This window comes from Babesia bigemina, assembly GCF_000981445.1.
Source record: "Babesia bigemina genome assembly Bbig001, chromosome : I".
In the NCBI taxonomy this organism is placed as follows: Eukaryota; Apicomplexa; class Aconoidasida; order Piroplasmida; family Babesiidae; genus Babesia; species Babesia bigemina.
Genome location: NC_027216.1, coordinates 1627084 through 1650996, shown reverse-complemented (window position 1 = coordinate 1650996; position 23913 = coordinate 1627084). Strand labels below are relative to the sequence as shown.

General features: G+C 55.3%; 9 protein-coding genes across 9 annotated transcripts; 4 read left to right on the top strand and 5 right to left on the bottom strand.

Moving 5' to 3' along the window:
* Positions 1 to 49: 49 nt before the first annotated feature.
* On the top strand, positions 50 to 2491 carry BBBOND_0107420 (hypothetical protein, conserved; the record flags this gene model as incomplete). The annotated part of the gene is made up of 1 exon (XM_012911176.1): positions 50 to 2491. One exon carries the CDS (start codon positions 50 to 52, stop codon positions 2489 to 2491), a length of 2442 nt encoding a protein of 813 aa, XP_012766630.1.
* Positions 2492 to 2753: 262 nt separating this feature from the next.
* On the bottom strand, positions 2754 to 5792 carry BBBOND_0107410 (proteasome 26S regulatory subunit, putative; the record flags this gene model as incomplete). The annotated part of the gene is made up of 1 exon (XM_012911175.1): positions 2754 to 5792. One exon carries the CDS (start codon positions 5790 to 5792, stop codon positions 2754 to 2756), a length of 3039 nt encoding a protein of 1012 aa, XP_012766629.1.
* A 753-nt stretch (positions 5793 to 6545) lies between these two features.
* On the top strand, positions 6546 to 9005 carry BBBOND_0107400 (hypothetical protein, conserved; the record flags this gene model as incomplete). The annotated part of the gene is made up of 1 exon (XM_012911174.1): positions 6546 to 9005. One exon carries the CDS (start codon positions 6546 to 6548, stop codon positions 9003 to 9005), a length of 2460 nt encoding a protein of 819 aa, XP_012766628.1.
* A 122-nt stretch (positions 9006 to 9127) lies between these two features.
* Positions 9128 to 11017, top strand: BBBOND_0107390 (Eukaryotic translation initiation factor; the record flags this gene model as incomplete). The annotated part of the gene is made up of 6 exons (XM_012911173.1): positions 9128 to 9270; positions 9315 to 9372; positions 9407 to 9494; positions 9529 to 9636; positions 9671 to 9906; positions 10034 to 11017. The coding sequence occupies 6 exons, from the start codon at positions 9128 to 9130 to the stop codon at positions 11015 to 11017; spliced, it is 1617 nt and encodes a 538-aa protein (XP_012766627.1).
* Positions 11018 to 11091: 74 nt separating this feature from the next.
* On the bottom strand, positions 11092 to 12382 carry BBBOND_0107380 (DnaJ chaperone, putative; the record flags this gene model as incomplete). Its single annotated transcript, XM_012911172.1, has 2 exons — positions 11092 to 12279; positions 12317 to 12382. 2 exons carry the CDS (start codon positions 12380 to 12382, stop codon positions 11092 to 11094), a joined length of 1254 nt encoding a protein of 417 aa, XP_012766626.1.
* Positions 12383 to 13246: 864 nt separating this feature from the next.
* On the bottom strand, positions 13247 to 14384 carry BBBOND_0107370 (PBS lyase HEAT-like repeat domain containing protein, putative; the record flags this gene model as incomplete). Its single annotated transcript, XM_012911171.1, has 4 exons — positions 13247 to 13885; positions 13920 to 13967; positions 14020 to 14113; positions 14173 to 14384. 4 exons carry the CDS (start codon positions 14382 to 14384, stop codon positions 13247 to 13249), a joined length of 993 nt encoding a protein of 330 aa, XP_012766625.1.
* Positions 14385 to 15665: 1281 nt separating this feature from the next.
* Positions 15666 to 17198, bottom strand: BBBOND_0107368 (hypothetical protein; the record flags this gene model as incomplete). Its single annotated transcript, XM_012911170.1, has 1 exon — positions 15666 to 17198. One exon carries the CDS (start codon positions 17196 to 17198, stop codon positions 15666 to 15668), a length of 1533 nt encoding a protein of 510 aa, XP_012766624.1.
* Positions 17199 to 19479: 2281 nt separating this feature from the next.
* Positions 19480 to 20638, bottom strand: BBBOND_0107365 (hypothetical protein, conserved; the record flags this gene model as incomplete). The annotated part of the gene is made up of 7 exons (XM_012911169.1): positions 19480 to 19581; positions 19617 to 19694; positions 19790 to 20003; positions 20164 to 20255; positions 20293 to 20369; positions 20409 to 20523; positions 20582 to 20638. The coding sequence occupies 7 exons, from the start codon at positions 20636 to 20638 to the stop codon at positions 19480 to 19482; spliced, it is 735 nt and encodes a 244-aa protein (XP_012766623.1).
* A 191-nt stretch (positions 20639 to 20829) lies between these two features.
* On the top strand, positions 20830 to 22228 carry BBBOND_0107360 (hypothetical protein, conserved; the record flags this gene model as incomplete). Its single annotated transcript, XM_012911168.1, has 6 exons — positions 20830 to 20894; positions 20957 to 21147; positions 21260 to 21420; positions 21533 to 21703; positions 21738 to 21844; positions 22024 to 22228. The coding sequence occupies 6 exons, from the start codon at positions 20830 to 20832 to the stop codon at positions 22226 to 22228; spliced, it is 900 nt and encodes a 299-aa protein (XP_012766622.1).
* Between the last annotated feature and the right edge of the window lie 1685 nt (positions 22229 to 23913).

Sequence of the window (23913 nt, the reverse complement as noted above, 5' to 3'; positions counted from 1 at the left end):
CTCTACTTCCGCTGCGCCGGCCAGCTTTAGGTACACCTGCGCGCCTAAGATGTTAGACGAACACGACTTGGAGCTGCTGTGCAGCGGCGATCAGAGCCTCAACTGGCTGCTGAACCGCCATTGTCTGTACGCCAGCAGCCCCGACGGCGTGACTGCCGACACGGTGACCGGCGTCCATTCGCCTAAAACGGGCGAACCGCACGCGCCGTCGAGCGACATCGACGCCATGGGCTTAGGAAGCCCCTCGTCAGCCTATGTGGATGTTTACGGATCCCAGACTGCGTTGCCGGTCCACACCCGGCATGATGCTGGTTCCCCCGCTGATGGAGCACGGCGGGACGCCGCGCCCTCCCTTGAAGACCTCTTGCAGCGCCTGGACAGCCTCAACACTGCGCTGTGGCGACAGGCGGACACCCTGCAACGCGAGGCGAATGGCAAGCTGGAAAAACTGACGGCTGTCGTCCGCTCGTCGAGCTCCGCCGGTGCTCCTCTGGACGTTACGGAGCTGGCCAGTTCGCTGCATCAGTGCGAGGAGGTGGTTGACTCCATCTCGCACAAGCACATGAAGCTGCGCGATCTCCACACGCTTGACTACCTCCATAGGGTCCTGACACTGAACATGAGCGCGGTCTCGCTGATCCACAACTGGGACGACACCCTGCGCGCGATTCAGGGTTCCCTGCAGTCATTCGAGCGCTTCAGGGAGAAGGGCGGCCTCCTCACGGGGATGCTGCTATCGGACGATGCCGCCGCGGGCTTCACGTACGCAAATGCAACTGCGCTGCGCGACATTTTCATGCGTTTGCATTCGACCGTGGAGCGGTGTTTCCTGAACGACCCCAATTTCGGCCACATGTCGGGTACTCTGGAGAGCCTGCGGCTGAAATACTCGGAACTGGTGAGCGACATCTGCTACGACGTCTGCACGTTCTTCTTCTCACCGTTTGAAACGAGCGACGTGCCCTCGCCGGAACTTTCCGCTGAGGCCTTCCGCCGTCTTGTCGAGCTGGCGGCGGGCGTGTTCAGGCCGTCTTACACCGAGACGTTATTGGCGCAATGCTTCCGTCGGGTCCTGGATGGTCTGCTGAACAGCCAGTTCTTCGGCATCTGGGAAGAGCACGCCAGCAACCTTCCTGGCGGTAGCGACCTCGCGCTTTTGCCGGACGACGTGGGCGTCATAGTGTCGTCCTGCGCCGCCACCATGAACGCCTTCTACGACCTGCTGGTCAGGTTGGTCACTGAGCACATGGCTTTGTTCAAGGGTTTCTTCGCCGCCATGGGTGCGCGCAACGTTTGCGCCAACCCCGATGCGGCGCTCAACAGCTGCCTGCGCGATGTCGTGCACAATGCCCTGCTGTACTTTGAGGTTTTCGACGAGACCCTCGCGCGGCTGCCGCGCGCCGTCTTCCTCACCGTCGCTACGGAGGTGATGACGTCCGCGCAGCCGGCCGCCGACAAGCTGGTGGAAGCGTTTTCCGCGTTGCCCTTCCACGCTGAAATTTGCCAGATGCCAGTGCTGCCCAAGGGCATGCTGGTTCGCTACCTGAACGCACTTGACGAGCTCAGCGCGGAGAACTGCTGGCGCAGCGCCCCAGCCGCGTCCTCCGCCTCTCTGGACGACCACATCGCTCGCCTAGACCAGCTGGTGAGCTACGCGTCAGGCCTGAAATGCGCGAGCAACGGCATCCTGTCGCATGGCGACGATGTCGCCATTTATCCGCCTCTGGCCTGGATCTACAACAGGCTGCTGCTCTGGCGCCTGAGGGAGTGCTACAGGGCGGTAATGTCCGGCTGCAGCGACTCGCTGAGCAGCTACTTCACTGCCCTGGGCCAGCGCGAGGTGGGCCGCGATATGGACACGGAGACCGAGTCCGACTGCCGGCGCGTTTTGCTGGCGCTCGCCGGCGGCAGCGGCAGCATGGCCGACGTCATGGATAAATCGCTGGCTGCCGCCGCAACCCCCGGGCAGCAGCAGTCCGTGCTGCCAACGGCCATAACCCAGTGGTGCGTCGCCGGCGGGCGCATGACATCGCTGGATGGCGTGAACGCTTCGGTGCGCCAATGTTTTGGTGAGTCCTTCTGCGCGGACGGGCGGTCGTTCTTCCACGACGAGTCGGGCGCCGTCTCCGCCGCCGTCACCAGCATCGTGCGGTTCATAGCCCGCAAGGCCTCCGGCATAATGCGCAACTACGCGAACGCCGCTGCCGAGCAGGAGTCCGACACTGACGTTTCCAGTTCTGTGCTGCTGCTGAGCGGGTACTTCACGGCGCTGCTACCGGTGTTCGCGGATGACGACACGCTCCCCAGCCGAATCCTGGGCCAGGCGTTCACCGTGTTCGTCGACGAGGAGCTCGAGAAGCTCGCCGGCGCCCGCCCGTCCGAGCCCGCCCGCCTGCAGCGCTACCGCGCCGACATTTCGCAGCTGCTCGTGATTTGCAACTACTGCGGTTCCGACGTCGGCGAGTCTCTGGAGATGCTGCTTTCAGCCTGACGACACCAGCTTAATGTTTTGTTACCATATCGCCGCGTGCACCGCGTGCCACTACATATAACGCTATTGGGTCCACGCTACTGCGTGCCGTGGCGCCGACCACGCCGCCCCTCGGGGCGAGCACGGCTCGCCCCTCAACGGGGGCAGGGCCGGCGCGGAAACGCATAACTCACCACGCTCACATATCGGCCGCCACTACGCTATACGGTGCAAAGCTACAGACGAGACTACATTACACCCTGTTTGGTTCGTTGCTACTGCGTCAGTCCATCGTCACGTTGTCATTCTTTTCGACGATGACGATGCCTTCGAGTACTGTGGTGCACGGCACGTACTCCTCGGTCGCCAGCTCGGCGCGCTCCGAGGCTCCGACCAGCACCGGCGTCTGGTGCGTCTGGAATCCCGAGATGCGGCGCTGCTTGCCCACCGTCCCGGTGGTCTCGACCATGTTCCCGACGCGGCAGGGTACCTGCACGTGCTCGAGGTTGGGCAGCAGCGTCAGCATCCACCGCGGCCTGATGGCGGGCGCCACGAAGAGCAGCGTGAACGGCATGGAGTGCGTGAAGGTGTTCTTCATGTCGAGCGCCGCCGTCATGGTGACGAGGAGCCCCGCCAGCGCCGTCTTGCGGAGCAGCAGCCCCTCCGAGTGTAGCGGTGATATTGTGGTGGTGCCCTTCCCCATGTGGAGGAGTCCGGCTGCGATTCTGATGATAAATGTGACGGTGGTGTCCCTCGTGTGGCTCCTGGCGAGATTTTGCAGCTTTATCGCGATGCGGGCGTTGTTCGTGCCCGCGCCCACGATTCCGAGTGCGAATATGGCGTGCATGCTGACGTAGTAGTCGACGTCGTGCGTGAGCTTCGACAAGGCGTCGATGACCTGCGGGCTGGGGTTCGAGGCGTACGCCAGTGCCAGTGCGAGCGGGACTGCGCGGCGCTCACACGGGCTGCCGAACGCCAGCGGGTGCTCGAAGAGCCTGAGCAGCATGGCGCACCCCACCGAGTCGCCCAGCGCCGTCAGCGCGATGCCCAGTATGGCCACGGAGGACTGGTTCACTACGCTGCGCTTGGCACTGGAGGTGTCGTCATCGAGTTTGAATCCCACTCTCGCGGGTTTGACCTCCTTCTTGGTGTCATGGCCTCCCGTTTCCGATGCATTTTTCACCGCGGACACCGCCGCATCTATCGCCGACTGTTTGGGCGACTTCGGCGGGATATCCACTTCCATGGCGTCATCCGCGTCTTGCTTTGCCTCCTTCGCTTTGGGTTCGTTTTCCGCCGAGGCGCAGCATTTGAGGAACTGCTGGATCCTGATGACGTCGCCTGAGCCCGCGTAGGCGCAGGCTTCCACCATCAGTTCTGCGATGCGGCCATGCTCGCCTTCAACCGCCTTGAGTGCTTCGATGACAACCTCGGACGCGTCCATCCTACCCAGCTGCAGGATACCTAGCGCGCACGCGAATTGGCACTTGGCAGGCATGTCCATGGTATTGTCTGGCAGGTCTAGCAGCTTCTGCACGATGGCCTCGGAGGCCTCCTGCCTCCCCGAGCCGACGAATATGAGCCCCAGGGCCACGGCGGCCATGGCGCTGCACTCGTGTGGGTACTGCGTTTCGTCCGACACGACGATCGGCACCAGGTACTCCAGCAGGCTCTCCCGCTGCGTGCCCGCGTATCCGAACGCGACGCCGAGCACTGCGCCCAAACAGAGCGTTTTGTCTGGGGTCTCCAGCTTGTCGAGCAGGAGCCCGGACAAGGGGTCTGACTCCGGTACGACATTGCAGCTGGAAATGCCGTACGCCGCGTACGACCCCGCCTTAACGTATGGGTTGGAGCTGTACTCGTACTTGTCGACCTTCGAGAGCCCTTCCTCGACGTTCCAGAGGCTGATGAGTCCCACGGACGCCGCCGCGCACAGGAGTCCGTATTCGAAGTGGTGGAAGACCCAATCCGAATCCGGCACGTTTATAAGCATGTCAGTTCCAAAGCCGCAGTTTACGAAGGCGTTTACGAACGTGTGCGAGAGGTTGCCGAGTGCCGAGTCGAACGCCATGTTCTTCGAGAGCCTGCCGTCGGTGATGTTGAAGTTTGCGTTGAGCTTTGTGGCTGGGTACGACCTGAATATGTCCTGCGGCGCCTTTGGCTCGATGACATCCAGCTCCGTCGCCAATATCAGGAAGAAGCCGCTCAGATGCTCGCCTGAGGATATGCCCCTGATTTCGTCGAGGTCCTCAGGCGTGAGCACGGACTCAGCGCCGCCTTTTTCGGCGAGGCTGAGGTACTTGCCGTGGCTGGCGCATATGTACGCCAGCTGGCGGCGCGTGGCTGCGTTGGTGCAGCCGAATATGACATCCCTCACCTTCTCCTGGTCGTCCAGCTTCAGCGCTATGCGCAGCGCCTCCGCCGAGCGCCCCGCTTCCAAGAGCATTTCGTACGCGACGACGAGCATGCGTCTGGTTTCGACGTATGTCGCGCCGAAGGCCGATATGGAGATGATGTACGAGGTGACCCTGGTGATGAGGTCGTGGTCGTTTCCGCACTTTCTGCGGATCGACTCGATGAGGTCGACCTCCAGCAGCAGGTCGATGGCGTCGTACTCGAACCCGTTTTGGAAGAAGTAATCCGTGATCTCCTCGGCGAATTTGAGCGTCTCTGGAATGAGCAACGCGGTGTCGAACTTTTGCAACACCGACTGCTTTTCCGCAGCCACAACGTCCATCTGGTCGGACGAGCGCGGCAGCGAGTCGTACACGTCCCGCGTCTCCGGCAGGTTGAAGAAGGCGACGATCTGGGTGGACAGCGAGGTCAGGTACTCGTTTCCCCAGTCCTGTATTTTGCGGCTGGCGATTTTCTCGCGCACCTCCGCGGGCGTCGCTGGATTAGCCAGCATGCGCCTGGCCGCCATAACCGCCTCCACCTTGTACAGCATGAGCTTGAACTTGTCTGCCTCCTTCGCTGGCTTCTTCTGGTCCTCCGTGGCATCGTCCGGCGTGGCGATGGCGTCGAGGAAGCTCATGAGCTCGAGCAGGAGAACCACCGAGTAGCTGTCGTCCCCAGTTCCGCTCATGTGGGCGCTGTAGAGGTCGTACAGCGCGGCCTTGTGCTCGATGAGGAACTGCAGCGCCTTGGGCACCGAGGTGATGTTCCCGCCACTCCTGGTGGCGTGCTCCACCAGCAGCTGGAGGATCGGCTGCGCGGCGGCATCCTCGAGTCGCGATTCGATGAGCTGACGCACGAGCGTGTCGAGCTCCTCCTTGTACGCGAGATCCGCGTCGCTGAGGTTGTCTTTCCTCTTGCTTTTCATGTTGCTCTGCGGCGTGTTCGGGCGGTCGTGGCTGCGCGATACCGCAGATTCCCGATGGTCGGGCTGGCGCTTAATTTGCTCTACTGTCCCGGCGGATAACCGTCGACGGCTCGCGGCGTTCGTTGGCGGGACTTCGCGCCGGCGTGGGACGAGCGGAAGGCGAAGCGTCGATGCGGCGGGTTACATCAACGCGCTGATGCAGCCAATGTGTTCTGCCGCTTCCGACAGTTAAAAATCGCGCAGATGTGTGAGTTTTAGGCGCATTGACTGGGAGACGGCCACGGGTGTGTGGGGAGTTCCCCCGTCTTTTCCGGGCGCAAACGCTATCGCCTACACATCGGTGAGGCTCCTTTCGGCTACGCTACTCAGCGCCGCACCTTGCTGTGGTCAGCCGTGTGCCCTGCAGCATCGCCCATCTACGGCCCGGCAGCCCGTATGTGCCATCTCCGGGGTTGACTGCGGTTGTCTGTCCTCTGGTTCGGCACTGCTAGCCTTAGCGTAGGGGTGCCGAATCGGTCGGTCTAACGTGGCAGCGGCATCTGTAGCAGTCCCTTAGGTCACGCTAATAGCTGTCTAAGGCGCACTGCATGTTTCGGGTCACGTTGAAATCGGAACCGGAGCAGCGCCGTGCCGTGCCGTCGCCGTCATCCCCTACCTAAAGGTGTACGTGAGGGTGGCGTGGTTGGAGCGGGAGCTGGGCTGGTAGCGTGCTGTGTGGGCGGTGTTCACTTTGGGTGTTGGACCGTTTTCACCATGCCGGAGACACTCAATGAACCCAGCGGCCCCAGTTCCGCCTCGGAACAGGATGCCATCGCATCGCAGGCGACAGTGTGCGATACTCAAGAGTCGCACGATTCGGATCTGCTGCGCCAGGAATCGCTGCCACTGCTGGACACCGGCTTCGCCGCTGTGGTGCGTAAGCGGCGGTGCGAGCATCGTACGCCGAGGCGCCGGCACTACCAGCACAAATCGCAGCGTGTGTCGTCGGTGATGCTGGATTCGCTGAACTTGGCGTCGATCAGGAGTAACACGTCGAACTCTTTCTGCAGCGTCCCCAGCACCGACCAGGGAGGCCAGTTCTGTTCGATTTCTGACCGCGCGTGTTCGATATCGACGTTGGAGAGCACGATTTCCAACGAGAGCGACGGCGGCGTGTCTGGGAGCGCATCGCCGCTCGTCGCCTACGCCAGCGTGGATGAGGGCGCTGCAGGCGTCGCCGCCGCCTCGTCGCCTCCTCCGGTCGCGGTTGAGGGCGGATCGGCAGTGGCGCCACGGTCGGACTCGATACAGAGCCGGCTCAGCACCGATAGAGATGCGCCGCTGGCAGTAGTCGATGAGGTTGATGCCCCTGACTCGCGGGACGTCAGCGCACCGAATCAGGCGGTGCGCCAGCTGACGCTGCAGAGCCTGCACACGTCGTCCGCCGTGGGCGCAGACCGCCAGGGAGCTAAAGTGGCCGTACAGGATCGCGACGATTCAGGCTACGTGGAATCGGATTGCGAGGGTTACTGCGTGCCTACTGGGTCTGGCGGTGCGGATCAGGTGCCCGCCACGGAGCTGCCTCAGCAGTCCACCGATGAGCCGCCAACTTTGGACATCTCGAGCGTCGTGGACGCCGCCAAGGAGCGCACCGTGGTCGACGACGGCCGTTACACATATTCCCCCGAGGCGCAGTTAGGCGTGCTACGTTTGTTTTCGCACCAGGGCGGCAACGCGTCGCGGCAGACGGAGAACCCGCCCATCCCGCCGCGCATCGTGATAAACAAGTCCCCCTTTGTGTTCGGCAGTGATGCGTCGTGTGACGTCACATTTGACCGTGACGTCCACCGTCACCTGTGCGGCCGCCATTGCAAGATCGTTTTCCACAAGTGCGACACTGCGGCCGATGCGCTGCGTTCGACGGGCATCGCCTCCTACCGAGTCGAGGTTGTGAAAATGAACCCCGAAGCCACCGTCTTCGTCAACAACGTGCCTTTGCGCAGCAGGGCGACCCTGCGCAACGGCGACGTCCTGATGTTCGGCCCCAAGCGGTTCGGTGTGAGCTTTACCGTCGCGTTCCGCACCCGCGAGGCGTGCGTGGCCCTCATGGACCAGCTGAACTCGTTGATGCTGACGCCGTCCAACGAATCGCGTCTACGGCGCCAGGCGCTCACACCGACCCACAGCAGCGGTCAGTCCAGTCTGCAGCTGGCGTCCGTGGAGCCAAGCAGCCGCGATTTGGACCTGGAGCTCCACACCAACGTGGCCGTTTTCGAGCTGTACTACGGTGAGCCCGCCATAGAGGGCGCGCTATCGCAGGACTGGGACGTCACCCCGAGCGTGTTCACCCCGCATGCCGACTGGCCCATGAGCCAGCCGTCGCCGTCCACCATTCGCAGCGAATTGAGCTACCTGGGTGTCAGCACGTACCCGGAATCGCGCGCCAGCTCGCGGATGGCGTCACCCGGGAGGGACAGCAGCACCCGTCACGGCACCCTGTTCGGCGGCGGTACCGGATGCGCGGGCTCCGAGGTGTTCGAGAGCCCCTCCCCCTATCGATCGCTTCGCCGGAACATGGAGTCGTGCAAGATCGTGCACACGGAGCTGAACCCGCAGGACTTTGAGGACGACTCGCTGACGGGGAAGCTGCTGCTGAGCACCTACACCACCGGCCTCGACCCGGACCTGGACGCCGCCGAGTCAAAGCCGCAGTCGACCAAAAGCCGTGTTGACAACGAGTCCGAGATGCGTCTGAACGCAGCCAAGGTGGCCAAATTGCGCTCGTTCAACCGCACGTCGGTTCCCATCGTGGTCGACAGCTCGCGTTCGCTGAGCTCCGACGACGAGAGCCCGTGCCTAACGGTTGCGAAGCTGCGGTTTCTGGGCACCATCAGCGCCACTTACCAGACGACCCTCCTGGAGCTGATGCCATCGATCGACGGGATGCTGCAGAGCTACATGGACCAGTCGCCTACCGCCGCGATGCGCTCGCTTTCGGACTACGAGTTCTTGCTCAAGCGGTGCGGCGATTCCATCTCGGAGGAGCACTACCAGCACAACTGGGTGTTCCAGCTTGACTTCTTCGACCGCGACGACCCGCTGTTTCGCCGCGCCGTCTACGCGTCGCTGCGCCGCAACGAGCCAGACAGGGAACGGCTGCGCGCATCGGTCAGCGCCGCCATAGAGCAGCTGAAGCGGTCGCGCGTGCTGTACATCCAAACGCGTGTAATTTAATTTTGTAACGGTGTCTTCTGCCGTCTGCACGTGTTAGTGCGTTTGCCGCTTCCCCCGATGCCCGTTGTGGTGTGAGTTGGCGTGGATCGGCACACTCTGCTCTCGTCTTCCTCGGCGGAAAAATGGACGCCGTCTCTGAGGCGGTGGCTTCACTCACTGTGCGCGATCCTGCGCGCTCTGGCCGCGACTGGTACATCATCGCCCACAGCAAGAAGGCACAGTTGTACCGCTTCTCGCCGCGCGGCGAGTCTTCGTCAGGTACTCGGTGCCTTGTTTAAATTCTGAGCTCTGCGCAGAGGATTCTTGCAGCTTGGTGTGGGAGGAAAATGATATCACGCACTGCTACCCGAGCCACAGCGGCGCCGAGGTAGGCTCGCGCAGTCTCTGGTGACAGCGTCCAGGTTTGCATCGGCCGCGCCGGTTCTTCGACTCTGGAAATCGTGGAAACCTTCACCCGATCGGTGAGGACGTCCATCGCGCTGCCCGCTGGTAGGTCGTGGCGAGGTCCGTCGACATTGCGCAGATTGCACACTTTCGGGCGCGCTGTTCAGTCCTAAGGACACGTATCTGGTGGTGCACACCGCGTGGGCGGAGCACAACCCCAACAACCTGGTGATATACCTCTTGGACGGTGAGTCGTCATGCTCTCGCCTTACGACCCTCAGGCTCTGAGGCCAGGCCTGTCTACTCGATCCCCTACACTAAATCGTATTGCGTGAAGCGATACCCCATCTGGACTCCGTGCGAGTCCTTTTGCGTCCTGCGCGTTGGCAGCGAGCTGGTGGTGTGGAAGGACGGCGACTTCAATGCCGAGGGGTCGGTCGGCAAGATCTGCCTGCCTGGCGGCGCCGAGGCGCCTCAGGCGTTCCCCACCAACTCGATCATATCAGTATCCCCGATGGTAAGTTGGGCTTAAAGCCACGCGTTGCTGGTACTACTGCTGGCCGCTTACGTTTGTACGCCGGTGCCTGCGTTGAGGCTGCGCGCGGTTGTGCAACCTTGGTTGACAACGGGTCATGGTTGCGCAGAGCAAAAAGGGGACCTGCTTCATTGCGCTCTTCCTGCCGAACCAGCAGAAGTTCGCCGACGGTGTGGTGAAGATCTTCTCGTCGGCTGATCTGCAGACGCCAGTGTTCGAGCAACTGTTTTCGTCCGCGGAGGAGGGGGAGTTTTTCTGGAACCGGCTTGGGACGGCTGCGATACTCCGCACGTTCACCAACCACGTGAAGGGCCTACAGTCTTACTACGGCGGCAACGGGCTCTTTTTGATTCACCCCATGAAGCGCTACTACAAGACCATGATGGAACCCAGCAAGGGTCTGGCTCACGACGTGTCGTGGTCGCAGTCGGGCAACGACGTGATCATCGTGAAGGGCAACATGCCGTCCGAGCTGGATATGTACGACGGAAACAACGGCAATAAGTCGCTGACGTTCGGCCGGAGCAACCGCAACACGATCCGGCGTGACCCCTTCGACCGTCTGATGCTGGTCGCCGGTTTCGGTAACTCGAGCGGCGACATCGACATTTGGGACCTAAAGAAACGGTGCAAGATCGCGCAGAGCAAGTCTAATTGCGCCGTGTTCTGCGAGTTTTCGCCGGACGGCCGGTACTTCGTCACCGCGACTACGGTGCCGCGCATGAAGGTGGACAACTGCTTCAAGATTTTCAGCTACGGCGGCAAGCTGGTTCACAAGGTCGACCTGGATGGCCTCGCGCTCGTGAGTCTGTGCGCCCCCGGCGCGACGTTCTCCGAGCGTGAGCCGTCGCCCGGTGCGTGCTCTCTGCAGCAGACCGTGACCAAGTCGCTGTACCGTCCGCCAGGGTCGCGCGGCGACGGCTCGGCCGCTGTGCACATGCGCGTGGACACTCAGACGCTGGTGGCCACCCCCGTCACCCGCAAGGACAGCGTCGTCCTCAAGGGCCCCCCCGGCGCCGACTTGACCCTGCTGAACGCCGCCGCCAAGGTCAGCCGCAAGAAGAAGGCGCAGAAAGGAGCTGCAACGAATTGAATAAAGCCTAAAGTTTACAGAAACGTTGCAGACTTTGTTAATGATGAGTACAACCAGCTGGCCGCATCGGCCAATCACTGTTGCTTGCACTGGACGCGGCCGTTGTCGTGCTCCTCCTCGCGCTCTTGCTCCGCCTGCATCTGTGCGCGTATCCGATCTTGCAATTCCTCGGGGTCCACTTCGTGCGCCTTGGCGTTCTCCACGTTTGCGCCGGCGTCGGCTGTCTGCGTGTCGCATGGGAAGAGCTGCAGCAGCTTGTCCTTCTCGCTGGAGGAGAAGACGCGTCCCACGGGGAACTCGACCTCGAAGGTGATGTACAGGTTGCCCTTGCTGAAGGCGCTTTTGTATACGGGCATTCCCTCGTTCTCGACGACGAACATGGAGCCCGGCCTGATAACCTCGTTCTGCGGGGTCTGGACACGGACCATGCGTCCGTCCAGGTGCTTGATGTTGAAGCTGCATCCCGTCAGCGCCTCGTAGAGCTTGATTGGCTTCACCATGATGAGGTCCGACCCGCTGCGCTTGAAATCGTCATGCGGCGCCTGGCAGATGATGAACACCACGTTGCCGGGGATCTCGTTCGGGCGCTCGTCGGCCTCGCCGTGGAAGGTGACCTTGTGCTGGTCCGGCACTCCGCGCTCAATGAGTACCTCCAGGATCTTCTTGGTAGGCACCACACCCTTGCCGGAGCAGGTCTTGCACCTCCTGGAGTCGTCGATGGACTTGCCCTGCCCGCCGCAGGCGCTGCAGACGCACTGGGACTGCTGGATCATGGCGCCCATCTGGCGGATCTGCACACGCACACCGCGTCCGCCACAGTGCCCACACGACATCAAGGCCTCACGCGGGCCTCCCAGACCGTCACAGGAGTCGCAAACGATCTCCTTGTTGATGGCTAGCTTGCGCATAGCACCGTTGTAGATCTGCTCGAGTGTGACCTTGAGCTGCGTAACCACGTCTTCGCCACGCTTTTTGCCCTTCTGCTTGCGTCCGCCTCCGAAGAATAGGTCGAAAATGTCGGTGGCATCGCCCGCGGAGAAGTTGCCGTCGAGGCCCTCCTCACCGTGCTCGTCATAGATCCTCCGCTTCTCGGGATCCGACAGGATCTCGTACGCTCTGGAGAGCTCCTTGAAGACCTCGGGGTCACCTCCCTTGTCCGGGTGGTGCTTGATGGCGAGTTTGTAGTACGCTTTCTTGATCTCTCCCTCGGAGCAGTCTCTGGAGAGTCCGAGCGTTTTGTACAACTTCTCGTTGTCAACAGGCTGCGAGCGCGTGAGTCGCACTTGGGGCCGCACTTACCTCCCTGGAGCGCGGATGCGGAATACCTCCGGGCATCCCGCCCATGCCGAAGTCGCCGAAAAACATCTTGACTGAAACAGGTCGGCTGACTCTTGCGTATCTGCGCACAAATGAAGAGTTGCGTGATACTTGGATTTTTACTATCTGCGTGGCTAACACTTATAAATGGATCCCTCCCTGGGGTAACAAGCATGGAATCCGCTTATTCCAACCAGTAGACAGCGACCATCGCCCGAGAGCGCGTCTACCGCCGCATACCAGCACAGCCACGTTACAGCCATCCAGCGAAGCGCGCCCCGGCAAAAACGGCTAACATAGCTGTGCTAAGCGGCTGGAAAAGCCGTGGCGACTCGCAGAGCGCGCGTAGCGAAACTAGCCGACGTACCTCGTGAGAAGTGCAGTTGGTGGCCGAAATTTCCTGCTCTATACAAAACTGTTCAATTGGCAGTTGCCTTCTCGTATCAGACTGCCGGGGAAGGCATAAGTTGAGCTCGGCGTTGGGGGGCTTGACCCAAGGGCACTGTGGGAAGCATGGCCATACCGCAGCGCGATTTGCCGCGCCCATTGCTCTGTAGAAGCAAGTGCATCGAACGCTGGCACTTTGTTTGTGGTGTGTGCTAAGGTGTACGGCCATTTAGCGGCTCGTAGTCAGCGTGTTGCTATTACCGTGTGCTTCGCACACAGCTCTCTATGCGGCTGCCAAATTCGGCCGTACGGCGAGCCGTGGCTCTTCACAAAGCTGTAGAATGTTGAATTATATGCCCGTCACATCGGCTGATGGATCAACTCGTTCCGTCGGTTTCGGCGCTGATTTTGCCGAATGCCAACACGCTCCGATTCCCAGCAAATGCCGTCTCTACAGTCATTACGACGCGGGCGCTATGATGTTTTATTTAAAATGTGAGAAGTGTATGCCGTCAGGCGACACGCTTAGGCGGCAGCTGCCAGTCTATCTGCTTCGTGGACAACATCCAGCGCCACAACGCAGCTGTCTGCGACCACCTTCACCGGGTCCGCGGTGTACTCGTTGAGGGCGTCCAGTATGAGCTGGCGGTTGCGTCCGCCGCTGCATACTGAGGCGCAAGATCCGAGTGCAAGTGCCGCCTCGTGGCGTGCGATGGGCTCCTCGTCTGCGTTCTTCAAACACTCTAACAGCGCGTCAGATGCAGCCATCGACTGCATCTGACCGAGCACGAACGCACATTCGTGCCGGAACACCTCCGATATTTTGTCTCCCACCAGCGCCCCTCCTATAACGGCGGCGGCAGCGTCGCCCCCGATGTTGCGAATGTTAAATAGCGCCTCGTATCTCTGGTACAGCGGCAGAGCTTCATCAAGCAGCACGACCTCCAGTTCCTTCATGGTCCTCTCATTCATCTCAGTTGAGGTGCATGGCACGGGATCGACAGCTCGGTATGCCGACGTCGATATGGGTGCCGACACGCAGCTGCATATGGGTATTGCCTCCTTGCCATCGTCCTCCTCACTGGATCCGTTCAGGAGCGAATGCAACGCCAGTCGGCATGTGTCATGCACGACGACGCAGGGGTCATCTTCGTACTTCTTAATCTGACGGCTGTTGCGTGCCCTCAATGAAACATACCACATCGATGAACCGCTTCCCACCGATGGCAGCTATCGCCTCCGCAGCCTAATAAACAGTTACCTTCCCTTTATCATATGTAACAAACCTCGTGTCGTACCATTGGGTCCTCGTTTTCATCTTCCAGCAGTTTAACCAGTACGTCCGACGCCTCCTCGCAGCCGGCTTGCCCAATAACGTAGGCGATCTCATGTCTGCAAGCGATAAGTATCCAGCTTAGAGATGCCTGCAGTGGTCCTAGTTAGCGACTTACCTCAGGAAGGCGTCATAGTGCACGTCTAAGGCCTTCTTGAGCAAGGTGGCGCATTCCGAGGATTTGAGATCACGGCAGAAATAGAGCGCGCGAAGCTGCAGCGACAGTTTCACATCCGGGCTGAGCAGTATTTTGCTTAGAAGCTCGGCGTCTGGTTTGGAAAATTCGTCCAACTTTGAGAACTCCTCCACCGCCGCTGCGATATCTGCCATTATAGCAACAACTTCAAATGATGTTATCTGCGTTGCGTGGTTGGGATTTTTGCGATAAATAATATTTAGTCATTCAAAGGTGTTATAAGGCGTTGACGCAGGCCTGGTAGACCGCCGTATAACGTTGTCGCCGAACCACTGGAAATGCTCGATAAAAGGCGCCGTAAATTTAAAGTCACACGAGAATGTAAATAATGTTGTCGTACAATATTTTTTACGTTTCAACGCCTTATCACCGCTGCCAAACATCGGAACGTTTGAATGTTTACGATCGGATCGCTTGCAGAGTTATTCCGATGCAATAACAACGAAACATTTTTACACAGTCTCTTCATTAAGCGTCAGTAGCCGCAAACGTGACGTTACCGGTATGCTAACCTGCGTAACACACAAATGTTTGAATGTCTGAACTGTCTACAATACATCTGCCGATGAACGCTATTGGATAAACTGCGTAACGTTAAGCACATATAGCATAACCCATTCTGGCAACGTTGTGGGCGTCTTTCATTTTTTACTTTGGATGCAGAAACGGCTGGCCGAATCGCAACATGTTACCTATAGCTTTGACCACACGCACAAGCTACGGTAAACTCGGCAACCGACCGAGAAGTCGCACAGCAACCATACAAACCACGGCACGCGCTGCATGCCTGTGCGCTCCACCCTTATACACATTTATGCGGCTACAGTGAGAAATGATATACATGCTAGATATGGTATTGCAACACCATAGCGATGATCAAACCAATACCGCGCAGAACTTTTGTGAAATCCGCCTATGGCGTTGACATTAAAACTAAGTTGTATATCTGAAAAATAGCATCTGCTAGCTTGACGAAGCACTGCCACCGTCTAAACTAAAAACCGCCCTGCAGTGTTGATCAGCTTGAACATAGGCTTCACGAAGCCACAATTCAGCAAATCCATGAGGGTAGGGACAAGCAATGTCACGGACATTGAATCCTCCTTTGTGCCTTGACAAAATAACACCATACGTAGGGGAGAACCTGGTTGCGCTAGAATGGTTTCAGAAATCAAAACATCTTCAGCTTCATTTCCAAGAATCAGCAACGAACTTCCTCCGCGTATGACCCGCTTTCGAACCTTTCTATGGGTCGAAGGACCAAAGAATGTTCATACCACCTCTTACCCTTCACATCGACAATAGTATTAGCTATCCTAATACTTGCGGCGATTAAGCTTCGCGGAAATCCTCCAAGTCGGTAGGAAATCCCACCCTACATCCGCTACTTTTCAGCTTGGTGAGGAGTTAGACGGTTATGACGATCGTTTGAAGTACCTCTTCGGGAACTTGATGTGGCTAGCGGCGTCCTTAATTGCACCGGTGTCCAACATGTTCTTGAAGAACTTTTTGTAGCCTGCGCTTGAAGCTTTACGCTTCCTCTTGGCGGGTAACTCGTCAGATTCGAGTTCCTGCTCCTCATCTTCGTGCATCACATCCTGTGTGCTTTTAGGAGCTTCCAGAGACTCCTCTTCGCCCATTTCCGTTGAGGCCACGGTTGAAGCACCATCTGCTTGGTCTGCGAGTTCGCCATTTTCACTCTCAGGCGCCTTGGGAGCCGCGGTCACTTCGGGTTCACCTGCCTCCTGGTTTTGAGCTTCGCCCTCTTTCTCCATGACATCGAGCACCGGCTCAAGCAGCGCATCAGCCGACGACAAGCTGCCCACAATGTCCTCTTCGGAAAGGTGTGAGTTACGAGTCTTTGGCTCACTCTTTCGGAAAATGCCCGTGTTGAAGCGGATGTTGCCAAGTTTTTCCTTGACCTTACCAAAAACTGACTTATTTTCCTCGACGGGCTCGGTCTCCTCCTCGGTGGCGATAGGTTCGTCAATTTCGTAGGCCTTTTCGCTGGGTTGCTTACCGGTGAAGAGGTTCTTCACCTTTCCAAACCAACGCTTGTACCACGGCTGCTGCTTAACGCCGGTGAGGTTGTCCACGAGAGTCGTGACGACCATCGAGGAGAAACGGTAGGCGAAGAACGGAAGCGATGGGATTTGGCTGGCCATGTACTGCCTGTAACCGTAGGCTAGCGGGCGTATGGCTTTGACATCGTTCGCTTGGAGCGCGCTCGGCTTGTTGGCCTCGACGATCTTCCTCAACGCCCTTTTGATCTTAGGTCCCAGAATGTGCTTCGCCAAGGCTATTTTGTTAAAGATTTTGGCGTTGATGGCATCCAGCGACAAGTATGTCTTGTAGTATATGGCGGTCATGTAGAAGTACTTCTGCACGAAGCCATGCAGCGCATTTTCGTCGTCGCCGAGGAACAGGTTGCGCCTCAACAGGTTGAGGCTGAAGCTGTAGTAAGCAGCGTAACGCCCTCCCCTCTTGAAACGCATCCAGAACCTGTTCATCCAGTGCCTGCTCTCGTTGCGCCGGCAGTTCTTGAACAACAGGAATGCGGCATGAAGCTGGTAGGGGTCAGGCAGGACGAGCTGCTCGTGGGCCTTGTTTTGCGTTTTTCCCACGGCATCGATGGTGAGGCAGTTGCCCTCCTTGCAACGCGCAACGTAGGCAGCGATTTGCGATGCGCAATGGTGCTCGTCCTTGCTGCCGAGGCACATTTCGGCAATGGATTCATCGCTGATCAGTCCGATTTCCTCCTGCATGGCCTTCTCAATCTGTTCGCTGTCTTCGAGAAGCTGCTTGGTGTCCTCGTCGACGGGATCAACCGCAGGCTGGACAGTGTGGTCAGGGGCCATGATCATGGCATGCTGGCCATAGCGCACTGCGGCTACGGAGCGCAGCGACAAGGCGCAAAGTGCGATAATGAGGCACGCGTAGTGAATCATTTTTCCAATGTGTGTCTTAACAACAACTTTGCGATGCCTAGACAGGCCCTAGTGGGTTAGTCGAGGGTGTAGACACATACAACTCAATATAGCACAGCTATAAATAAAGCACAGCAAACTTGTGTATGAATTCAATCAGCACCTTTGACGAAGCGTCTGGCGAATGGTGGTCTCCCAGCCTAGGTTGCACATTATGCACCTGTTTCACGACCGGTTGATGCACAGAAGTGCAATATCATGTGTAGACAGCATACGCCAACCAAATCTACGAGCCGGCGAGCCATTCGGTTAATATACGCCGTATTCTGGCTATGTGTGATATAATTGCGTGCAATCGCACGATCTCATTAGACGACGTACGTGGCTTTCCAACGTTTCCGCCGAACTTTATGTTCATTGATAACGCCTACTACATTACATAATCCACTTTCCACTAGAAATTAACGTGTGACAATTTGCAGTAGTTCGGGCTTGTGTATACCCGTTGTGTGAGGTTACTCTACAAGCCGTGGAAGGGTATTCCTAGACACATGCAGCAAAACAAATGTAACTCCTCACCAGCTAACGCAGCCAAATACGCTACTTTATGTGTAATGTTTAATCATATTGTTAATCCTAATTGGCAGTATCAGGCAAGAATCTAGTTTCTCACACCTTCTAAGGAATCCTGATATATATATAAGGATACATTATTAAATCTTTCACACTGCCGTACGTGTACCATATCATAAGCAATGCGTACAACTGGGTGAAATCATTCCCCTCGAGGGCGAATGTGTGCCACACACTGAACTTCTTTACCGTGTCTAATTCCAGGTTGAGTTGATGATTCCTCGTCAGGACGGCGTATACATTTTGTGTACATTATTAGGCGTGTTTTCGCATTTTGAACGTTCTTATCAATGTTGACACTAGTTTATGTAAACGTGTCCACCTGTAATTTATGCCACCTCGAGGTAATGCGTTGCCGCTAATGCGTTGGCTTAATGTGTTTTATTTCACGCGTTTTAAAGTTGAAATTGCGTGAATTAGGTAGTTCTGTTCCTCCGCGTCATGCGTAGACTACGGCCATGTATACTGACCAGTCAGTACGCTTAATGATGACGCATTTACGCCGCAGTTGTCGCTATGTACGACACCGCCCCTAGTTTTGTATGAATGGTGGGAGCACTGCTGCGAGATTTTCGATCGCCGCCGCTAAACATCACGCGTTCAATACGCCCAAATATCTATGACCAACAACCACAACATTCAGGCCAAGACACAACCGTGCGCGCATCGCGCGCAGACGTCATGTGGATTGGCCGAAATTGCGCATCTATTGATGCTCGAGTTAAGTGCTCTTAGAATACCTTAGCGCACCGCTCTCTACACCGCAGATGTGTGCCACACACTGAACTTCTTTACCGTGTCTAATTCCAGGTTGAGTTGATGATTCCTCGTCAGGACGGCGTATACATTTTGTGTACATTATTAGGCGTGTTTTCGCATTTTGAACGTTCTTATCAATGTTGACACTAGTTTATGTAAACGTGTCCACCTGTAATTTATGCCACCTCGAGGTAATGCGTTGCCGCTAATGCGTTGGCTTAATGTGTTTTATTTCACGCGTTTTAAAGTTGAAATTGCGTGAATTAGGTAGTTCTGTTCCTCCGCGTCATGCGTAGACTACGGCCATGTATACTGACCAGTCAGTACGCTTAATGATGACGCATTTACGCCGCAGTTGTCGCTATGTACGACACCGCCCCTAGTTTTGTATGAATGGTGGGAGCACTGCTGCGAGATTTTCGATCGCCGCCGCTAAACATCACGCGTTCAATACGCCCAAATATCTATGACCAACAACCACAACATTCAGGCCAAGACACAACCGTGCGCGCATCGCGCGCAGACGTCATGTGGATTGGCCAATTAAAATTCGTAAAGTGTAGAACATACGGCCTGCTTCTACATTTGTTTTAAGGAGTAGCAGATTAGCATTAGATAGGCACGATATGCCACGTTTTCGTTCAGGCAGTTTTGCTGAAGATATACGATGAAAATGTGGAACGTTCTGACCATTGACATACAAATGCGCTAAAAAAACACATAAGTTGCTCGTGTTGTGATTAAATATAGTAATAAGTCCATGTAGAGGAATAAATCATGTCAATGTTTTGCGTTACGATTAATGAATTTCACATGCTTCTCTATCTCAAGAATGCATCACGCTTCGGATCACATGTAATGAGTAGCACAACTTATCCATGCACGAATTTTCAGCGCAACTGTCATTCCCTTAACCAATCATGTCGTTGAGTTGAGCTATGAGATCTTTGTAGTTCTTCACTGTATGACCGATGACATCAGGGTGATTGCAGATTTCATAATCGTTTCCACCCTGCAAAACATATAAGCAATCAGATGACAAAATACCTCGTGAGTGTTGTCACCGAAGAAATGAATTTCTTCATAGTCTTTCAGGTGCGATATGCATAACGCTTTGGTCCACGGCTGCACGAAATATAGCAAGAAGTTGACGCTTTTTGCATAAAATACGATTGCATATGTGCAATATAACCACGTTGTGTTAGCAGAAAGCAACCTACCTTTGGAAACACGTCAATCGAAATTTGCCCCCCAGCAACAAATCTCAGCGCAAGATCCCCTGAACCGAATCTTTTTTTAAGCTCCTCAATAAATTGGCCACGTATATCTCTCTCCTTATCCAGGGCTGCAAACTCCTGCCTTTCTTGGTTCGAACAGTTGCGGCCGACAGGGCAGAGGTTTATCAAGCTTTTCCGGAACTCAATGAAGGTTCCCCTGAACAACTCGTTATGCATGACGAAAAGGCTTTCATTCTATCAATCAAGTACACTATATGGTAATGCCACATCACGATAGTATCACATGGGTAGGATATATTTAGGCGAATTGAGGTGCAACTCCCAAACGCTACCATTTCGCACGTATCTAAACATACCTCTTCACGGGTATGTCGAGCTTCGCTATATATATAAGGCTAAACTCCACCAACTCCTTAAGAACTTTCTCTGGTAAAACGTCCCGGATATCCTGGGAAGTGTGATTAATCGGCAAACGAAGCACGTACTAAGGAGTGCACCAGCTCTCCACGCTGGTGAACTTGAGTGCCATTCTCCGAGAAAATGAAATTAAAATCGTTCACAACTGCAAACACATTATAGATCAGCACAGCCTTAAACTCACAATCCTTCCCTATCTGCTTGCGGATGCTGATGTAATTCGATCCTGACGCAACAGCGATATCATAACCACGGTTCTTGCACCTGAGCAAGACTTCCTTCATGTCTTCCGTGATCGGCTGAAATCAGTGAGTTCATTCCGGACATAATCGCGTATTTCCAAAGTCGTTCACACACCTGAACAGGCAGAGTCAGCGTGCCGTCCATGTCGAACACCAAAATCCGCCGCGCCATGGTGAATCGTGTAATAAATATTAAGAAAAACAGGAAAAAATTAATGGCCAACATTTAAAGAGTTGAATTGTTTTACAATTGTAACTTTCCTGACAATTCGGGGCACTAACTCCTTCTGACGGTACATCGCCACAAAACGGACCGCAGTGCCACCGTATCACACTACGAGGCATGGCAGCTGACACATCGCGATGAGTAACTGCATCAAACATAGCCTTCGCTTGATTAGACTGCTTTACAAGACGTACAATCACAGGTAGGATATTTCCAATCGACGTCACGTTAGCTTCTGACCGCATGATTTACGCTGCCCTGTAGAGACATCCGAAACGTATGTGACTTCGAACTGCAGTACGGACTGTTGTGCGGAGAAGACAACATTCTCCATTTTGCATGTTATGTTTGCCAGGAAATAGGGCTGCTGGCAGGAACAGCTGATGGCGCGATTCAAAGTGACGGGTCGAAAACAGCCTCTGCTGATGATATAAAACAACTGCTGACAGAATTGGGTTTGTTTAATCAATAAAGGATGTTATATCTTCGCAGACTGCACAGATTTGTGGGATAACAAGGAGGCACTAATCGGTAATTTGTAAAGCGTACTGAAATAGATTGCATCAGAGGTGCTACTGAATGAATTAATTAGTCGTCGTGTAGAGGAAAGACGCTCCTACATCTCGTCGATTTGCTCTAAACAGTTTTCCAATGTAGGTTTGGTGTATGGCCACGCAAGAGGCGCAGGACCCCTTATGCGACCGTGGTGTAGTACACCTGCTGAGGAAGCACAATCTGGCCGCGAACGAAGAAGAAGTAAACGACGCCACTCTATTAAAGGTCCTGGATTCGATAGGTGATAAGGTATTTCGAATTATCCCGTAACAACAGCTGACGCAGTTGATCAACAATGAGGGCGTGTTCCAGGAATATGCGCTGCCGGATGACACCGTCAACTCCATAAGGATACTTTCGAGCAGTCTCTGCGATGAATATAATGAGCGGTGGAATTTGTACCTTGTAAGATTCGACGCTCTCCTCAAGGTTTTCCTCCAGTCGAAGAACCTAAAGGTATACCACATCTTCATGATAGACATCCGTTCAGGACAATGACGCCCTGAGAACGCTGCTACTTGTCATTCACCACTGGCGTAATGGTGGCAGCACAAGGTTGAAGAAGTTCAACATTTACGACGTCTACAACGCAAGGCGGTAAGCATGCATATCTACACCCCGGCGCGCTGTGTGCAACACTATCGCGAAATTGCAAATGAATTGAGCTTGGTAACGTGTGGATGAAACTCTGTTATCTGGGTGTGATCAACAACCATGATCAAATGCGTGACTCTTGACTAACAGCAAAAGGAAGCGTGTTCACAATTCGTGCTCAGTGATGTTCTTGAAGTTCGCAAGGCATACGACGGATCACCGCCATTAAGCCTCGTCAAGCTCTACTCCGAGCATTCTGCGGTCCCGCCAGAAGGGCAGTTGACGTCGTTCATTAAAAGGGTACAAATATCTGAGCCGACCCACCGGCTTGGGATACCTGAAGGGTTTTCTACCAAGAGGTTTTACAAAAAATTTTCCAGGCATTAATCACGTCGATGTTGTGCATTCGTTGTGGTTTTACGTAACAGTGAGTCTGGAGGTCCACCTCCTAAGCATGACATCGGAGTCTCTTCCGAATGACCCAGATGCCTCCAACCCTCTTTGTTTTAACAAAGGGTTTATGCATTCTAGGTGACGGTTGAATGGTATGTATGCCTGCAATTATGCATATTGATGGATTACCGCGTGATTTCTGTGCAACAGCAGGTTAATCAGAACGTCTTAATACGTTGCGGCTATATTTTCACGCAAAAACTTTCATGCAACCCACACCTTAATTCCGTACTTCATTCGCATGCCAAGTATGCAATAGTGAGCGATACAACGACCGTGACCCTCATTTCCAGTCGGCCTACGGGAACAATGCTACGACAGAGCGGGCCGCCTTTAGCTCTGTAGACGCGAGACAGGGCGGCAACCTCTATAATCGCTTGTGACACATCGAATTACTATATGCGATGTTGTATGGGCGTCGTAATAACTATCACTCGGCATCCACGTCGGTTACGTTCCCCAACTAACATGGCGCTGAACGCCAGCGGACATCACGTAACGTGGAGCCATGCGACCCGTATCTATACAGGACGATACATGCATGTCATGCAGCGTCTAATGGCAATTGTAGCATTGTCAGTTGCTTCCGCTATGATGTACACAGAAAATATGCAATCCCATTCCTTTTCGCCATTGTACGATTGCACGATTGTAAGACATGCAATCGTGTCCTGGGTATATTTTTTGCGGAAAATGTTGGTGCAGTATAGGTTAACAAAGGTGCGCTGATCCGTCCGTACATTAAAAGTTCAGTTGAATATTGGAAAGTTAGGTAAACTCATAGTGGTACGCTGATTGTTGATTACGGATGTAGCGGAAGCACGTTGTATCTCAGAACACAACAACTTTTGTGTGTCGTATGTAGCGCTATACACGGTATCAGATTTGATGAGTGCCAAAATCACGCAACGCTTTTTTGAGCGATCATGCCATTGCCATATGGATTACTTCAATCCACGATGTCCATGGCACACATCACTCCCAAATGTGATGTAACCTTATTGAGCGACGTAGTTGTGTCGCACAATGCCAAATAAGTTAACTGTAGTCCTGAAACTGTCTTTGAATACCGGCGTACAGTGTACAATATACGCTTGGCAGAATATATGGCAAAACGGAACCGCAAAATAGGGTACTTTTGGTTCCTTAATAAGTGACACACATTATAGAGCATTAGACACAACCCGAATTTCGTGTCCTGGACCCACAACCGGCCGTGGTTGGTGAGGAGGATGTGCGGCACACATTCGCACAGAAAATGGTTTTCTAATATTTAACTAACAAATCTAGACAAAATGGAGGGCCATATGAGAAATCGACGTATGCATCCCACCCATAGCCGGCCGATTGAAGAGCCGTCTACGCAAAGTGAGTCATGGCGGCACGTGCGTCACATTTACCAAAGGTAACGACTACGACAAGCTGCACAAGCCGGTGAAACCCATGACGTTCGGCAAAAATGCTCCACCGCCGGCGTTCGGAAGCACGCAAGGACCGCCGGCCCATGCATCGTACAGTTCCAGCTCGTCGACCGTTGCGGCGCCGCAGGAGCAACACCCCCGCCATACATTATCGCAAAGTGTGCCGCATCAGCTACCGAGCCTGAACATTTTCGACCA